At 48.5% G+C, this 15,542-nt stretch overlaps 1 protein-coding gene and 1 pseudogene across 1 annotated transcript in view; one reads left to right on the forward strand and one right to left on the reverse strand.

Moving 5' to 3' along the window:
- The window catches only part of LOC119938399 (protein argonaute-1), a 43,502-nt gene extending 39,682 nt beyond the window's left edge, over positions 1–3,820 (reverse strand). The window contains exon 1 of the mRNA XM_038758224.1: positions 3,746–3,820. Within this exon, the coding sequence (XP_038614152.1) occupies positions 3,746–3,770 (25 nt within the window). The 5' untranslated portion in view covers positions 3,771–3,820. The remainder of the gene's footprint in view (positions 1–3,745) is intronic.
- Positions 3,821–5,658: 1,838 nt separating this feature from the next.
- On the forward strand, positions 5,659–5,800 carry LOC119938936 (annotated as a pseudogene).
- Positions 5,801–15,542: the final 9,742 nt, after the last annotated feature.

The following is a 15,542-nucleotide window of genomic DNA, read 5'->3' on the forward strand; positions in this document are numbered from 1 at the left end:
TGATTGATTGATTGATTGATTGAGAAGGGACACAGCTCTTTCCACTGCCACCTATCCATCGGCCCATCAAACCAGACCCCAAACTGGCCGGGGAGGGGAGGGAGGGGCTTGGGGGGGTGTCAATGGCTGCAGAGACAGGGGCTCCTGGTCCATCTGCTCTTCCTCTCCCCCCACTCCCCCATGACCCTACTAAGTAGAGGCCACATTTGCATCCCCCCCAAGTTTCCTCCCGCTGTCCAGGGCCTCCCCCAGCGCCCGCCCAGCTGTTGCTAGCAGGCATCATCATCATCATCATCAATCGTATTTATTGAGCGCTTACTGTGTGCAGAGCACTGTACTAAGCACTTGGGAAGTACAAATTGGCAACATATAGAGACAGTCCCTACCCAACAGTGGGCTCACAGTCTAAAAGGGGGAGACAGAGAACAAAACCAAACGTACTAACAAAATAGAATAAATAGAATAGATATGTACAAGTAAAATAGAGTAATAAATATGTACAAACATATATACATATATACAGGTGCTGTGGGGAAGGGAAGGAGGTAAGATGGAGGGCATGGAGAGGGGGACGAGGGGGAGAGGAAGGAAGGGGCTCAGTCTGGGAAGGCCTCCTGGAGGAGGTGAGCTCTCAGTTGGGCCTTGCAGGGAGGAAGAGAGCTAGCTTGGCAGATGGGCAGAGGGAGGGTATTACAGGCCCGGGGGGTGACGTGGGCCGGGGGTTGATGGCGGGACAGGCGAGAATGAGGTACGGCATCACCCTACCATCACAGTTCCCTGCTCTCTCTCTATTTCTCTCTTTACCTTCCCACCCCCCAACTCCAAGCCCCACAGCTCTGATCAGCTCACTCTTTATAAGCGGGAATGCACAAAAGTCTCCAGACAGTTGTTAGGGAGAAAGCGGGATGCCCGGGGGTGACCCCGTCGGCCTGGCCTCTGGTCCCTCTCATCCAATTCTGTCCATCCTCTGCCGTGGCGCTTAGTTGGGACCCAACTCCCCACCACCCCCCGACCCCAAAGCCCCTGGATCCTTGCATTTCGTGTCTCTATCAGTATTAGTTTCTGTCTAGGGCAGTTCCCCAACACAGACGCCTCCCTCTCTCCCGGATCCAGAGCTCCCAGACACCTGCTGGGAGTTTCCTCCCCGCGCCCCCCAACCAAGCCAGCCCCCAGTGAAAAGAGCATGGGCTTTGGAGTCAGAGGTCATGGGTTCAAATCCCAGCTCCGCCAATTGTCAGCTGGGTGACTTGGGGCAAGTCACTTCACTTCTCTGGGCCTCAGTTACCTCATCTGTGAAACGGGGATGAAGACTGTGAGCCCCACTTGGGACAACCTCATCACCTTGTAACCTCCCCGGCGCTTAGAACAGTGCTTTGCACATAGTAAGTGCTTAATAAATGCCATTATTATTATTATTTCCCCACCTTTCTTCAGCTCCCCCCACCTCTGACACCCTCCGGCGTTCAATACTGCACAACCCCCTGCCTAGACCCCCCTCTCGTTGCCTGCCCCTGGCCCAACCAGTTTCCCCCTTTGCCCCAGACCTGGCCCCCCAATATTACACAAGCCCCCCACTCCGGGTCCCTCCTCTTTCATTCATTCATTCAGTCGTATTTATTGAGAGCTTACTCTGTGCAGAGCACTGTACTAAGCGCTTGGGAAGTACAAGTCGGCAACATATAGTGACGGTCCCTACCCAACAACGGGCTCACAATCTAGAGGGGGAGTCAGACAACAAAACATGTAGAAATTAACTTGGCAAAGCAGAGGGTGGCAAAGCAGAGGCCTTATTCAATGGAAGACACAGAGAAGCAGCGTGGCTCGGTGGAAAAGAGCCCGGGCTTTGGAGTCGGAGGTCACGGGTTCAAATCCCGGCTCCGCCACTTGTCAGCTGGGTGACTTTGGGCAAGTCATTTCACTTCTCTGGGCCTCAGTGACCTCATCTGTAAAAACGGGGATGAAGACTGTGAGCCCCCCGTGGGTACACCTGATCACCTTGGAACCTCCCCGGCGCTTAGAACAGTGCTTTGCGCACAGTAAGCGCTTAATAAATGTCATCATTTACGTTGCCAACTTGTACTTCCCAAGCGCTTAGTCCAGTGCTCTGCACACAGTAAGCGCTCAATAAATATGACTGAATGAATGAATGACCGTCTCTATAGGAAGCCAAGTTGTACTTCCCAAGCGCCTAGTCCAGTGCTCTGCACACAGTAAGCGCTCAATCAATACGACTGAATGAATGACTGACCGTCTCTATAGGAAGCCAAGTTGTACTTCCCAAGCGCCTAGTCCAGTGCTCTGCACACAGTAAGCGCTCAATCAATACGACTGAATGAATGAATGACCGTCTCTATAGGAAGCCAAGTTGTACTTCCCAAGCGCCTAGTCCAGTGCTCTGCACACAGTAAGCGCTCACTAAATACGACTGAATGAATGACTGACCGTCTCTATAGGAAGCCAAGCTGTACTTCCCAAGCGCCTAGTCCAGTGCTCTGCACACAGTAAGCACTCAATCAATACGACTGAATGAATGAATGACCGTCTCTATAGGAAGCCAAGTTGTACTTCCCAAGCGCCTAGTGCAGTGCTCTGCACACAGTAAGCGCTCAATAAAAACGATTGAACGAATGAATGACCGTCTCTATAGGAAGCCAAGTTGTGCTTCCCAAGCGCCTAGTCCAGTGCTCTGCGCACAGTAAGCGCTCAATCAATACGACTGAATGAATGAATGACCGTCTCTATAGGAAGCCAAGTTGTACTTCCCAAGCGCCTAGTCCAGTGCTCTGCACACAGTAAGCGCTCAATAAATACGACTGAATGAATGAATGACCGTCTCTATAGGAAGCCAAGCTGTATTTCCCAAGCGCCTAGCCCAGTGCTCTGCACACAGTAAGCGCTCACTAAATACGACTGAATGAATGAATGACCGTCTCTATAGGAAGCCAAGTTGTACTTCCCAAGCGCCTAGTCCAGTGCTCTGCACACAGTAAGCGCTCAATAAATACGACTGAATGAATGAATGACCGTCTCTATAGGAAGCCAAGTTGTACTTCCCAAGCGCTTAGCCCAGTGCTCTGCACACAGTAAGCGCTCAATCAATACGATTGAATGAACGAATGACCGTCTCTATAGGAAGCCAAGCTACTTCCCAAGCGCCTAGTCCAGTGCTCTGCACACAGTAATTGCTCAATAAATACGATTGAATGAATGACCGTCTCTATAGGAAGCCAAGCTGTACTTCCCAAGCGCCTAGCCCAGTGCTCTGCACACAGTAAGCGCTCACTAAATACGACTGAATGAATGAACGACCGTCTCTATAGGAAGCCAAGTGGTACTTCCCAAGCGCCTAGTGCAGTGCTCTGCACACAGCAAGCGCTCAATACGACTGAATGATTATCACGATGCTAGACACCCGGGACCGACTCTAGAGGTTGCCAACTTGTACTTCCCGGTGCTCCGCACACAGTAGGCGCTCAATAAATAGGATGGAACGGCTGAACGACTGCACCTCTAAACCTACTTTTTTTTTTTTTTTTCCTGGAGGATGTGCACTACGTTAAAACGGAAAATGGCTCTGTACAAGCACGTTCCTGCTCTTTTACCCCCACCCTTCTCTCCGGGCATCGCCCCCCGGGCCGCCCGGCACCGCACGCAGCCCTCCCCACCCTTCCCGCCCCCCTCCCGTCTATTCCACTCCCCCCTATCCCACCCCCAGCATGTGTCCCCAGGCCCCCAGCCGCCGTACCTGCTCCCGAGGGTCCCGCTTCCATCCCATACACCCCTGGATTGTCAGGCAGCCCGGAGCGCGACGGGTGATGGGCCTGGGGGGTCCCGGGCCCCCGGCGCTCCCGCCTCAGTTTCCCCCCCCCCGCCCCCCGCCGCCCGCCGCCCGGCGCCGCCGCTCCGGCGAGCTCTCGCGGCCAAGTCCCGACTCGGCCCCAGTGCGCAGGCGCGCCCGCCTCGGGGCCGAGAGGACGGACGGGAACGAATCAAGCGGGGGCTCGCCGCTCCCAACAAAGGACGATGCCGGGGAAGGCCGCAAGGGGGCGCCGCCTCCGGGGCCGGCGCCCCCTGCCGGACGCTCGGCGCCACGCTCGTCGGCCGCCCGCCCAGGCCGGGACACGGGGGCCTAAGTAGTAATAATAATAATAATAATGATAATAATAATAATAATAATAATAATAATAATACTTACCTGGCAGGGGAGACACCATGATCCAAGATCCGCCCTTTCCTCTCCATCCAAACCGCTACCCTGCTCATTCAAGCTCTCATCCTATCCGGTCTGGACTACTGCATCAGCCTTCTCTCTGATCTCCCATCCTCGTGTCTCTCCCCACTTCAATCCATACTTCATGCTGCTGCCCGGATTATCTTTGTCCAGAAACGCTCTGGGCATATCACTCCCCTCCTCAAAAATCTCCAGTGGCTCCCAATCAATCTGTGCATCAGGCAGAAACTCCTCACCCTGGGCTTCAAGGCTGTCCATCACCTCGCCCCCTCCTACCTCACCTCCCTTCTCTCCTTCTACTGCCAGCCCGCACCCTCCACTCCTCCGCCTCTAATCTCCTCACCGTACCTCGTTCTCGCCTGTCCCGCCATCGACCCCCGGCCCACGTCATCCCCCGGGCCTGGAATGCCCTCCCTCTGCCCCTCCGCCAAGCTCGCTCTCTTCCTCCCTTCAAGGCCCTGCTGAGAGCTCACCTCCTCCAGGAGGCCTTCCCAGACTGAGCCCCTTCCTTCCTCTCCCCCTCGTCCCCCTCTCCATCCCCCCATCTTACCTCCTTCCCTTCCCCACAGCACCTGTATATATGTATATATGGTTGTACATATTTATTACTCTATTTATTTATTTATTTTACTTGTACATTTCTATCCTATTTATTTTATTTTGTTGGTATGTTTGGTTTTGTTCTCTGTCTCCCCCTTTTAGACTGTGAGCCCACTGTTGGGTAGGGACTGTCTCTATGTGTTGCCAATTTGTACTTCCCAAGCGCTTAGTACAGTGCTCTGCACATAGTAAGCGCTCAATAAATACGATTGATTGATTGATTGATCCACCATGGCATAACAAATGCCATTATTATTATTATTATTCAAAGCCTTATCGAGGGCCCATCTCCTCCAAGAGGCCTTCCCTGATTAAACCTCCCTTTCCTCTTTTCCCACTCCCTTCTGCATCCCCCCTCCCAACCCCACAGCGCTTAAGTTCATAGCTATCATTTCTTTCTATTAATGTCTGTCTCCCCATTGGGACTGTCAGCTCGTTGTGGGCAGGGAATGTGTCATTTATGGTCGTATCGTACTCTCCCAAGTGCACACTAAGCACTGAAGGAATACAATTATAATAATAATAACAAGGACCCCTCCTTCCTCTCCCCCTCCCCATCCCCCCGCCTTACCTCCTTCCCCTCCCCACAGCACCTGTATATATGTATATATGTTTGTATGGATTTATTGCTCTATTTTATTTGTACATATTTATTCTATTTTATTTTGTTAATATGTTTTGTTTTGTTCTCTGTCTCCCCGTTCTAGACTGTGAGCCCACTGTTGGGTAGGGACCGTCTCTTTATGTTGCCAACTTGTACTTCCCAAGCGCTTAGTACAGTGCTCTGCACACAGTAAGTGCTCAATGAATACGATTGAATGAATGAATGAATGATGCCGTAGGTGGTTTTCCCGGGGTGAGGCTCAGCCATTGCACTGCAGCTGTGCTGACCCCTGCGATTTCCCCAAATGCAGGAAACTCGACTGCATAATTTGTGGTAGTGGGGGACTGCGTTCGCGCTCTCTTTTTCTTTTAGACTGTGAGCCCACTGTTGGGTAGGGGCTGTCTCTATGTGTTGCCAATTTGTACTTCCCAAGCGCTTAGTACAGTGCTCTGCACATAGTAAGCGCTCAATAAATACGATTGATGATGATGATGATGATGATGACGCCCACGTCATCCCCCTGGCCTGGAACGCCCTCCCTCCGCACATGCATTCATTCAATCGTATTTATTGAGCGCTTACTGGGTGCAGAGCGCTGTCCTTAAACGCCTGGGAAGTACAAGTTGCCAACGTATCATCATCATCAATCGTATTTATTGAGCGCTTACTGTGTGTAGAGCGCTGTACTAAGTGCTTGGGAAGTACAAGTCGGCAACATATAGAGACAGTCCCTACCCAATAGTGGGCTCGCAGTCTAAAAGGGGAGTCTAAAAGGGGGGGGGGGGGGTCCCAGCTCTTCCTCCCTTCAAAGCCCTACTGAGAGCTCACCTCCTCCAGGAGGCCTTCCCAGACTGAGCCCCCTCCTTCCCCTCCCCATTCATTCATTCATTCATTCGTATTTATTACTCCCCTCCTCAAAAATCTCCAATGGCTACCAATCAATCTGCGCATCAGGCAGAAACTCCTCACCCTGGGCTTCAAGGCTGTCCATCCCCTCGCCCCCTCCTACCTCACCTCCCTTCTCTCCTTCTGCAGCCCAGCCCGCACCCTCCACTCCTCTGCCGTAAACCTCCTCACTGGGCCTCGTTCTCACCAATCCCACCGTCGACCCCCGGCCCACGTCCTCCCCCGGGCCTGGAATGCCCTCCCTCTGCCCCTCCGCCAAGCTAGCTCTCTTCTTCCCTTCAAGGTCCTGCTGAGAGCTCACCTCTTCCAGGAGGCCTTCCCAGACTGAGCCCCTTCCTTCCTCTCCCCCTCGTCCCCCTCTCCATCCCCCCATCTTACCTCCTTCCCTTCTCCACAGCACCTGTATATATGTATATATGTTTGTACATATTTATTACTCTTTATTTATTTATTTATTTTACTTGTACATATCTATTCATTTTATTTTGTTAGTATGTTTGGTTTTGTTCTGTCTCCCCCTTTAAGACTGTGAGCCCACTGTTGGGTAGGGACTGTCTCTAGATGTTGCCAGCTTGTACTTCCCAAGTGCTTAGTACAGTGCTCTGCACACAGTAAGTGCTCAATAAGTACGATTGATTGATTGATCCCTGCCCTCAAGGAGATCACAGCCTAGCAGGGGAGACAGCTATTAAAATAAATTACAGGCTGTATATGCTGCTTAGGAGGTGAGGCCCCAAGTGTGAGAGTGACAGAAATAGTGTGGGAAGATTAGGTCAGGGAAGGCTTCCTAGAGCTGTGATTTTTTTAAATGATATTTGTTAAATACTTACTATGTGCCAAGCCCTACACCAAGTCCTGGGGGAGATACAACCTCATCAGGTTGGACACCGTCCGTGTCCCACATGGAGCTCACAGGCGTAACAGAGATAACTGAGGTCCAGAGAAGTTAAGTGACTTGCCCAAGGGCACCCAGCGGACAAGTGGCAGAGCCAGGATTAGAACCAGGTCCTTCTGACTCCCAAGACCGTGCTCTATCCATTAAGCCACACCGCTTCCCTATCCCTTCTGATTTCAGAAGAGCTTTGAAGATGGGGAAGAATACAGGTCTGCCAGCTGGGAAGCGGGAGGGAATTCCATTCAGAAGGGAGGGTGTCAGCCGGAGGTCAAAGGCAAGAAACAGGAGGGCAAGGCATAGTGAGGAGGCTGGGATTAGAGGAGTGAAGTGTGTGGGCTGAGGTGTAGTGGGAGAGGAGAGAGCTGATGGAGGGCCTCAAAGCCGACGGTCAGGAATTTCTGCTAGGTGCAGAGATGCACAGGCAAGTATTCAAGATTTTGGAGGGATAATAATAATAATAATAAAATAATAATTGATGGGAAAGAGAGGAGCAGAGACTGGAGAAATGAGGGGGAAGGGGTGTTGGAAAGCAGAGAAACAGTGTGGCCTAGTGGAAAGAGCACAGGTCTGAGACTTGGATTCTAATCCTAATCTTAACGCTTAGTATACCTCTTTGCACACAGAGAGCGCTCAATAAATCCAACTGAATGAACGAATGAATCCTGACTCTGCCACTCGTGCGCTGTATGACCCTGAACAAGTCACTTCACTTCTGTCCCTCAATTTCCTCATCTGCAAAATGGGGATTCAGACTATGAGTCCTACGAGGCACATAGACTGCGTCCATCCTGATTATCTTGTATTTACCCTCAGCGCTTAGTGCGTACAGTTCCTGGCCCGTAGCACTTAAATACCATTAAAAAAAAATATATAGGGGATGTGCAGGGGACACTAGGAAGAGAGAAGCAGGGCCTTGGGAGGAAAAGGAGCAGCTTCTGAGGGCATATTAGGGCACAGGGCCGGAACGGGGGAAACTGACAGAGCAGAAGCTGGGACAGCAGCGAAAGCCTGAGGTGGAGAAAGTTTCCCTCCTGTCAACAAGGGCAGCAGAACTGTTTTGACAGCCTGTGGGCAGAGTACCCCCAGAGCTTTCTCCCAGCCCTGTCCTTCCCTAAGCTATTTCCCTGGCTCCTGACTTACTTAAAAATCCCTTGGGCTTCACTAAATCCGATTGTTTGAATTTGCCCTTTGGGCACTTGGTATTCACCCCATCCTCAGCCCCATAGCAGTTGTGTACATATCTATAAATTATTGATATTCATGTCTGTTTCCCTCTCTAGACAGCACTTCTGTACCTATCAATAAATTATTTATATTAAGGTCTGTCTCTCCCTCTAGACTGTGCGCTCTTTGTGGGTATCGTACTCACCCAAGCGCTTAGTACAGTGCTGGGGACACAGTAAGTCCTCAATACGTAACCATTGATTGATTGTTTGAACTGTTTTCTACAAAGAGACCAAAAATCAATCAATGCTATTTTTGAGTGCCCTATGTATAGTGAGCCGCAGGTAGTAAGCAAAGCACTCACCGCTGTCCGATTCTAGCCCTGATCATGTAAGGAAACATCTCTTAGAAGCCTTCCCCGACAAAGCCCTTATTTCCTCTTCTCCCAATCCCTTCTGTGACACCCTTACACTAGGATCTGCACCCTTTATTTACAACCCCCAGCTCCATAGCACTTACATAGACATCCTAATTTCATGTATTTATATTAATGCCTGACTCCCCCTCTAGACTAAAAGCTCGTAGGGGGCAGGGAATGTGTCTGTTACATTGTTATATTGTACTCTCCCAAGCTCTTAGTACAGTGTTCTGCACACAGTAAGCACTCAATAAATACGATTGATCGATCGCTTCAAGGCCCTACTGAGAGCTCACCTCCTCCAGGAGGCCTTCCCAGACTGAGCCCTCTCCCCCTCCTCCCCTTCTCCATCCCCCCCGCCTTACCTTCTTTCCTTCCCCAAAGCACCTGTATATACGTTTGTACGTATTTATTACTCTATTTATTTTACTGGTACATATCTATTCTATTTATTTTATTTTGTTAATATGTTTTGTTTTGTTCTCTGTCTCCCCCTTCTAGACTGTGAGCCCACTGTTGGGTAGGGACATCTCTATATATTGCCAACTTGTACTTCCCAAGCGCTTAGTACAGTGCTCTGCACACAGTAAGCGCTCAATAAATACGATTGATTGATCGATTGATCAATCCATAACAGCCACCTCAAAGACGGTGACTCCCAAACCCATTCTATATATCAGCGTGGCTCAGTGGAAAGAGCACAGGCTTTGGAGTCAGAGGTCATGGATTCAAATCCTGGCTCTGCCAACTGTCAGCTGTGTGACTTTGGGCAAGTCACTTAACTTCTCTGTGCCTCAGTTACCTCATCTGTACAATGGGGATTAAAGTTGTGAGCCTCCCATGGGACAACCTGATCACCTTTTAACCTCCCCAGCACTTAGAATAGTGCTTTGCACATAGTAAGCGCTTAACAAATACCATTATTATTATTATTATATATCTGGTAGGGAATATTCAGTCTTCCAATTTCACTCATTCCTCAGCCGTCAGGGCCTTCCAGGGAACATCGCATCAACCTTCCCACATGGCTCTCTCCTGGAGAGTGCCAGGAAATTCCATATTCATTCTCACTCAACCACTTTGTGCTTCACACTCCACCTATAAGGACAGAAGTAAAGCCATTCCAGGGTCAGACCAATGTACCATCCAGCCTATTCGTCTATCTCCATTACCATGGATTAATTCATCTTCCAGGATGACTGGAAGAACAAAGTGACCTTTGCCCATTCCAGCGTGCCTACCGTTACACCGTACTCTCCCAAGCATTTAGAACAGTGTTCTGCACACAGTAAGCACTCAATACAGTTGATTGATTCCAGTGGGTAACAGTGTAGCCTCGTGGAAATAGCCTGGGCCTGAGAGTCAGAGGAGCTGGGTTCTAATCCTGGCTCTGCCACTTGTCTGCTGTGTGACCTCGGGCAAGTCACCGAACTTCTCTATCCCTCAGTTTCCTCATCTGTAAAATGGGGATTCAATACTTATTCTCCCTCCTACTTAGACTGTGAGCCCCGTGTGGGACAGGGACTCATCTGATGATCTTTGAATCTACCGCAGCTCTTAGTACAGTGTTTGCCGCATAGTAAGTGTTTGATGAATACCACAATTATCATCATCGGTATGGACCTTCTTAACACTTTAATTTTCCTCTCTACCTAAAACTACAATGAAGCTACTGATATTTTCTTCCAGCACAATTTAAAAGAAATTCCAAAGGCTTACCTCTAGCTGTTCAAGGCAGGTTGTCTTTTGTCAAGGTTTTCTTTTCCACTTCCAAGCTTCAGTAGATGCCCACTCACCCTGGTCTCGCGAACCACAGTTCTGGGTTCCTCCTACTCACAACCATCATGTTGCTTGTTGTTGTTTGTTTCCTCCATGACCCTTCTCCAAGTCTTCTTTCTAGGCTCAAGAATCCTAATTTTTTCAGATTATCCTCCAACACAAGCTGCTCCATTCCCCCCAACCCACGTCCCCCATTTTAGCTTCCCTTCCCTCTCATGTTCTCCCTCTGGAAGTCCCTGGTAAGTGGAAGGGCAACACTGGTTGTAAACTCCTTGAGAGCAAGGACTCTCCTAAACACTCAATATAGTGCTCTGCACACGGTAAGCTCTCATCATCATCATCATCAATCGTATTTATTGAGCGCTTACTGTGTGCAGAACACTGTACTAAGCGCTTGGGAAGTACAAGTTGGTAACATATAGAGACAGTCCCTACCCAGCAGTGGGCTCACAGTCTAAAAGGGGAACAAAACCAAACATACTAACAAAATAAAATAAATAGAATAGATATGTACAAGTAAAATAGAGTAATATGTACAAACATATATACATATATACAGGTGTTGTGGGGAAGGGAAGGAGGTGAGATGGGGGGGATGGAGAGGGGGACGAGGGGGAGAGGAAGGAAGCTCTCGATAAGCATCATTAATTGATCAACAAGGAAGCTGGAGGAGAGGAAACCAGAAACGACGTTTGTGGTGTCAGAGAGGGGAGGTCACTAGAGGTGGCAGTTCAACTTCTCTCGGGGTCAATCTAAGACGCCGGAGTGGTCAGGGGCAAGGAGGATGGAAAAGGACAGGAGGGGAATGTTGGGCAGCTTTCTTTCTAGATGAAAGTTGCACAGGGGCCAAGTTAACACATTTTCCATTTCCCAACCAGCCTGCTGGGACATGAATAAGCCCTGGGTTAAATGGCTCAAAAACCAACCTCAAACAGGGATCTAAGAGGCCGTGGAGGAGTGGGAGAAAATCCAAAATAGCCCCAAAATCAGCATGTGCTACTCTAACTTTAAACAGCCAGGGGTTAGCTCTTCCCAGAGAAAAGCTGAGAGCATTAATGGTAATAAGCCAAACTCTTAACCCCTCATCCCTGTTCTTCACCTTTACAGTACAAATCAACCTGCCGCCTCCTCATTCTGACAATTCTTCTAAATAGGTCTACTGCTGCTCGCTTTCACTCCTCTCTTCCTCACTGGCCTTAACTGCCCCTGAAGCAGCTAAGCACCCTCCTGCCATTTCAGTAGGACACGGTTGACACGGCTAATTTTTTCTTATGACAAAGGGTTGGGGTCAGCTGGTAATCAGCGCACTCTTCCCCATTTCTTTGGCTTCCCTTTTATGGAATGGGGTTGGGTGCACCAGATGGTAGAGGACAGTAGGGAGACCAATCCAACAAGTGAAAGCAGCGTGGCCTCGTGGAAAGAGCATGGGTTTGGGAGTCAGAGGACCTGGGTTCTAATCCTGCCTCTGCCTCATGTCTGTTGTGTGGCCTTGGACAAGTCACTTAACTTTGGTCTCTGTACCTCAGTTACCTCATCTGTAAAATGGGGATTAAGACTGTGAGCCCCACATGGGACAGCCTGATTTCCTTGTGTCTACCCCAGCGCTTAGAACAGCGCTTGGCACATAGTAAGCACTTAACAAATACCATTATTATTATTATTCTCTGTGCCTCAGTTACCTCATCGGCAAAATGGTGATTAAAGCTGCGAGCCCCACGTGGGACACGGACTGAGTCCAACCTGATGAACTTGTATCTACCCCAGCGCTTACTACAGTCCTTGGCACATAGTAAGGGCTTAAATACTATAAATGGAAAAAAAAAGTGAAACTGCCTGGCTCCAGACACATTCAGTAGCCACCACCAGAGCCCTTTGAAGTCCAAACCAGCCTTCATAATTGTCACAAAGAGAATGCTCCATCTTGTACATTTATAATCACGTACACCCCACCCCTGTCGGTGAAGCCTTCCATATCGATAACCTTCCTCCCTTTCTTGCCCCCACAAACCAGGACTGTTCCCACCAATCTCCCTAAATTATACAAACATAACCTCTCCCTCCCTCTGGACATAAACTCGGAAGGAACATAGTTAAGGCAGGCCTTTCCAGCAGAGAACCTGGGGGAAAAGGAAGAACATAAAACTGGTCCAGAGATAAAAGCCACTGCCCTCTGTGCAGGGGGAGAAAGGGGGTTTGGGCCTTACCTCTGGGATCTGAGAAGAATTCACTCATTCATTCGTATTTATTTAGTGCTTACTGTGTGCAGAGCACTGTACTATGTGCTTGGGAGAATACAATAAACAGACACATTCCTTGCCCATAATGAGCTTGAAGTCTTTGTGGGGCGGGGGGTGGACATTAATATAAATAAATTTCATACATGTACAAAAACATACTGTGAGGCTGGGATTGGGGGATGAACAAAGGGAGCAAATCAGTGCAATGCATAAGGGAGTGGGAGAAGAGGAAAGGGGGGCTTAGGGAAGGCCTCTTGGAGGAGATGTCTTCAAAAAGGCTTTGAAGGGGAGAGGGCTTTAAGCAGCCTGAAAATGCTCCACGAACCAGCTGAGATCCCTGCCCAACCATTTCCAGTAGCCAAGTTGCCACATCAGACCTCGGCCAACTGACAAACCGGCCCAAAGACAATCACCAGAAGATACCACCATCTTTCAAAAATAGTGGAAACAAGTCCTGGACAGGAGTTCCACAATTTACAGCCATTATTCCTAGGACACATAACATCACCATAAAGTCCCCCTATCATGAGCCCGGAAGGGTGTGTGCTTGGATTTCACGAAATAATTTTTGCCAAGAGAAGCAACATGGTCTAGTGACTAGAGCCCATGCCTGGCTTCTAATTCCAGCTCCACCCCTCATCTGCTGTGTGACTTCTGGCAAGTCACTTCACTTCTCTGTGCCTCAGCTCCCTTTTCATTCATTCAATCATATTTGAGCGCTTACTGTGTGCAGTGTACTGTATTCAGCCCTTGGACGAGTACAATATAACAAGACACATTTCCTGTCCACAACGAGTTTAGATTCTAGAGGAGGAGCCAGACACTAATACCTAATCTGTAAAATGGGGATTAAGACTGTAAACCCCATGTGGGACATGGACCGCGCCCAACCTGATTGGTTTATATCTTCCCCAGTGCTTAGAACAGTTCCTGGCACAAAGTAGGTACTTAAATACCTTTAAAAAAAACCCTCTAAATCCAAGTTCATTTAGGAACTAGGATACCCCAAAGATGGCAAATTCCATTTTCTACAGAACCATCAGGTTATGAAGTGGGTTACCTGCTTCTCTTGCTACTCTTTTCATATCTGTGCCAAGGAGCCCCGCAACCAGTTCCCTGGCAATGTCAGCCCTGTCAAGGGTGCAATTGTGCTGCCCTCCTGGGTAGGGACCGTCTATATGTTGCAAACTTGTACTTCCCAAGCGCTTAGTACAGTGCTCTGCACACAGTAAGTGCTCAATAAATACGATTAAATGAATGAATGAATGAGGCCACAGCTGGGCAGAGCTCTAAACCCGGGCAGCCCTTTTCCCAACCCGGAGTTGGCATCACCGTCGAGGGACCCTCAGAGAGTGCAAAGGGCTACTCACATGAGGAGCGGCAGATAAGCAGACCCGGATTTTCAAAAGGGCATGTTTCTGAATCTTAAGGGGAACAGATCTTTTACAGGAGGAAGTTCTCAGTTTCTCTTCCCTCCCACCTCCTTTCCAAATAAATCACCAATTTAAAGAAGCAGTTTTCTTTTAAAAGCAACCGTATCTGTTGCTATCTCTGTACATTGCATTTTATTAGATACTTAATTAACAAGAAAAACAGATTATTTGGCACAGGAATGCCACTTTATTTATTTTTGGACACATGAACACAAAATATCCCTGCAGGCTAAAAAAAAAAAAAAAAAAAAAAAGAAAATGTTGGAAATTTTAAACCAGCATCTTATCGCAACATGGGGCTGAAACCCTCCTTTATAGTTTAGAAAGTACCTCGTATTGCTAGAGACATACATCCAGTCCAAATTTCATAAAATACCATTTGAAACATTACAAGTCTAACAATATAGAAACAAAAATTACATCATCAGTCAAATGAACAAATGCAAACATTTTACAATGAGGTTTCAGCCACTAGACATAGAAAGATCATGAAAATGTCAATAGCAAGGGATAAGAAAGATTCTTTTTTTTTTTAAATGTGATTAACAAGATCTTTCCTCAAATCTCACAAGGAAAAAACCTTGTAGTTGAAACAGTATTGATACAATGCCCTCACGCTCCACTTTCTTAAAATGAAAGCGGAGCTACTGCTTGCTATTGAGCAAGAAAATCCTACAGCGCATCCACAAGGGTAGCTGGGGAGGGGCAGAGAATGGAGGGGTGTTGGAGGGGTAATTTGTTAAACACTGTATCTGAACAATGGGTGCCTTTTCCCCACAGGAAGGTTAAGGCTGCTGAGATAAATAAGCTCTGACATTTGCGTCTGGAAGGAGATCCGCAAGATACGTGCTATACTGTGTGAAGCATGTTTGCCTGGAAATCACCACCTCATCTGCCCTTTGGGAACTGGCTCCTAGGCACCACAACAGCATGTAGTACTTAGAGTAAGAATAAATACAAGTTTGTCCACCCACACTCCTGGGCTGTACAAACCAGCCAGTCCTTACAAGCTTGTTCAGAATTCCACATTTAACAAAAAACAAAAGCTTAACTGGTTCCACACTAGGGTCTCTGCTGCTCTTTTAAAAGCATCCCTGCCCCTCTCCCCACCCCCCCGCCCCCCACCCCCAACCATTACTCTTTAATGCTGCTACATTTAAGTCTTTCACACCACATAACAGTGCCTAACAGGCTTTATTTATTCAACAAAGAAAAAAAAAAAAGAAAATTTAAAAAACCCAAACACCCTAAAACTACTTCTACAGAATGCACACC

The sequence above is a fragment of the Tachyglossus aculeatus genome, chromosome 16 (genome assembly GCF_015852505.1).
Source record: "Tachyglossus aculeatus isolate mTacAcu1 chromosome 16, mTacAcu1.pri, whole genome shotgun sequence".
In the NCBI taxonomy this organism is placed as follows: Eukaryota; Metazoa; Chordata; class Mammalia; order Monotremata; family Tachyglossidae; genus Tachyglossus; species Tachyglossus aculeatus.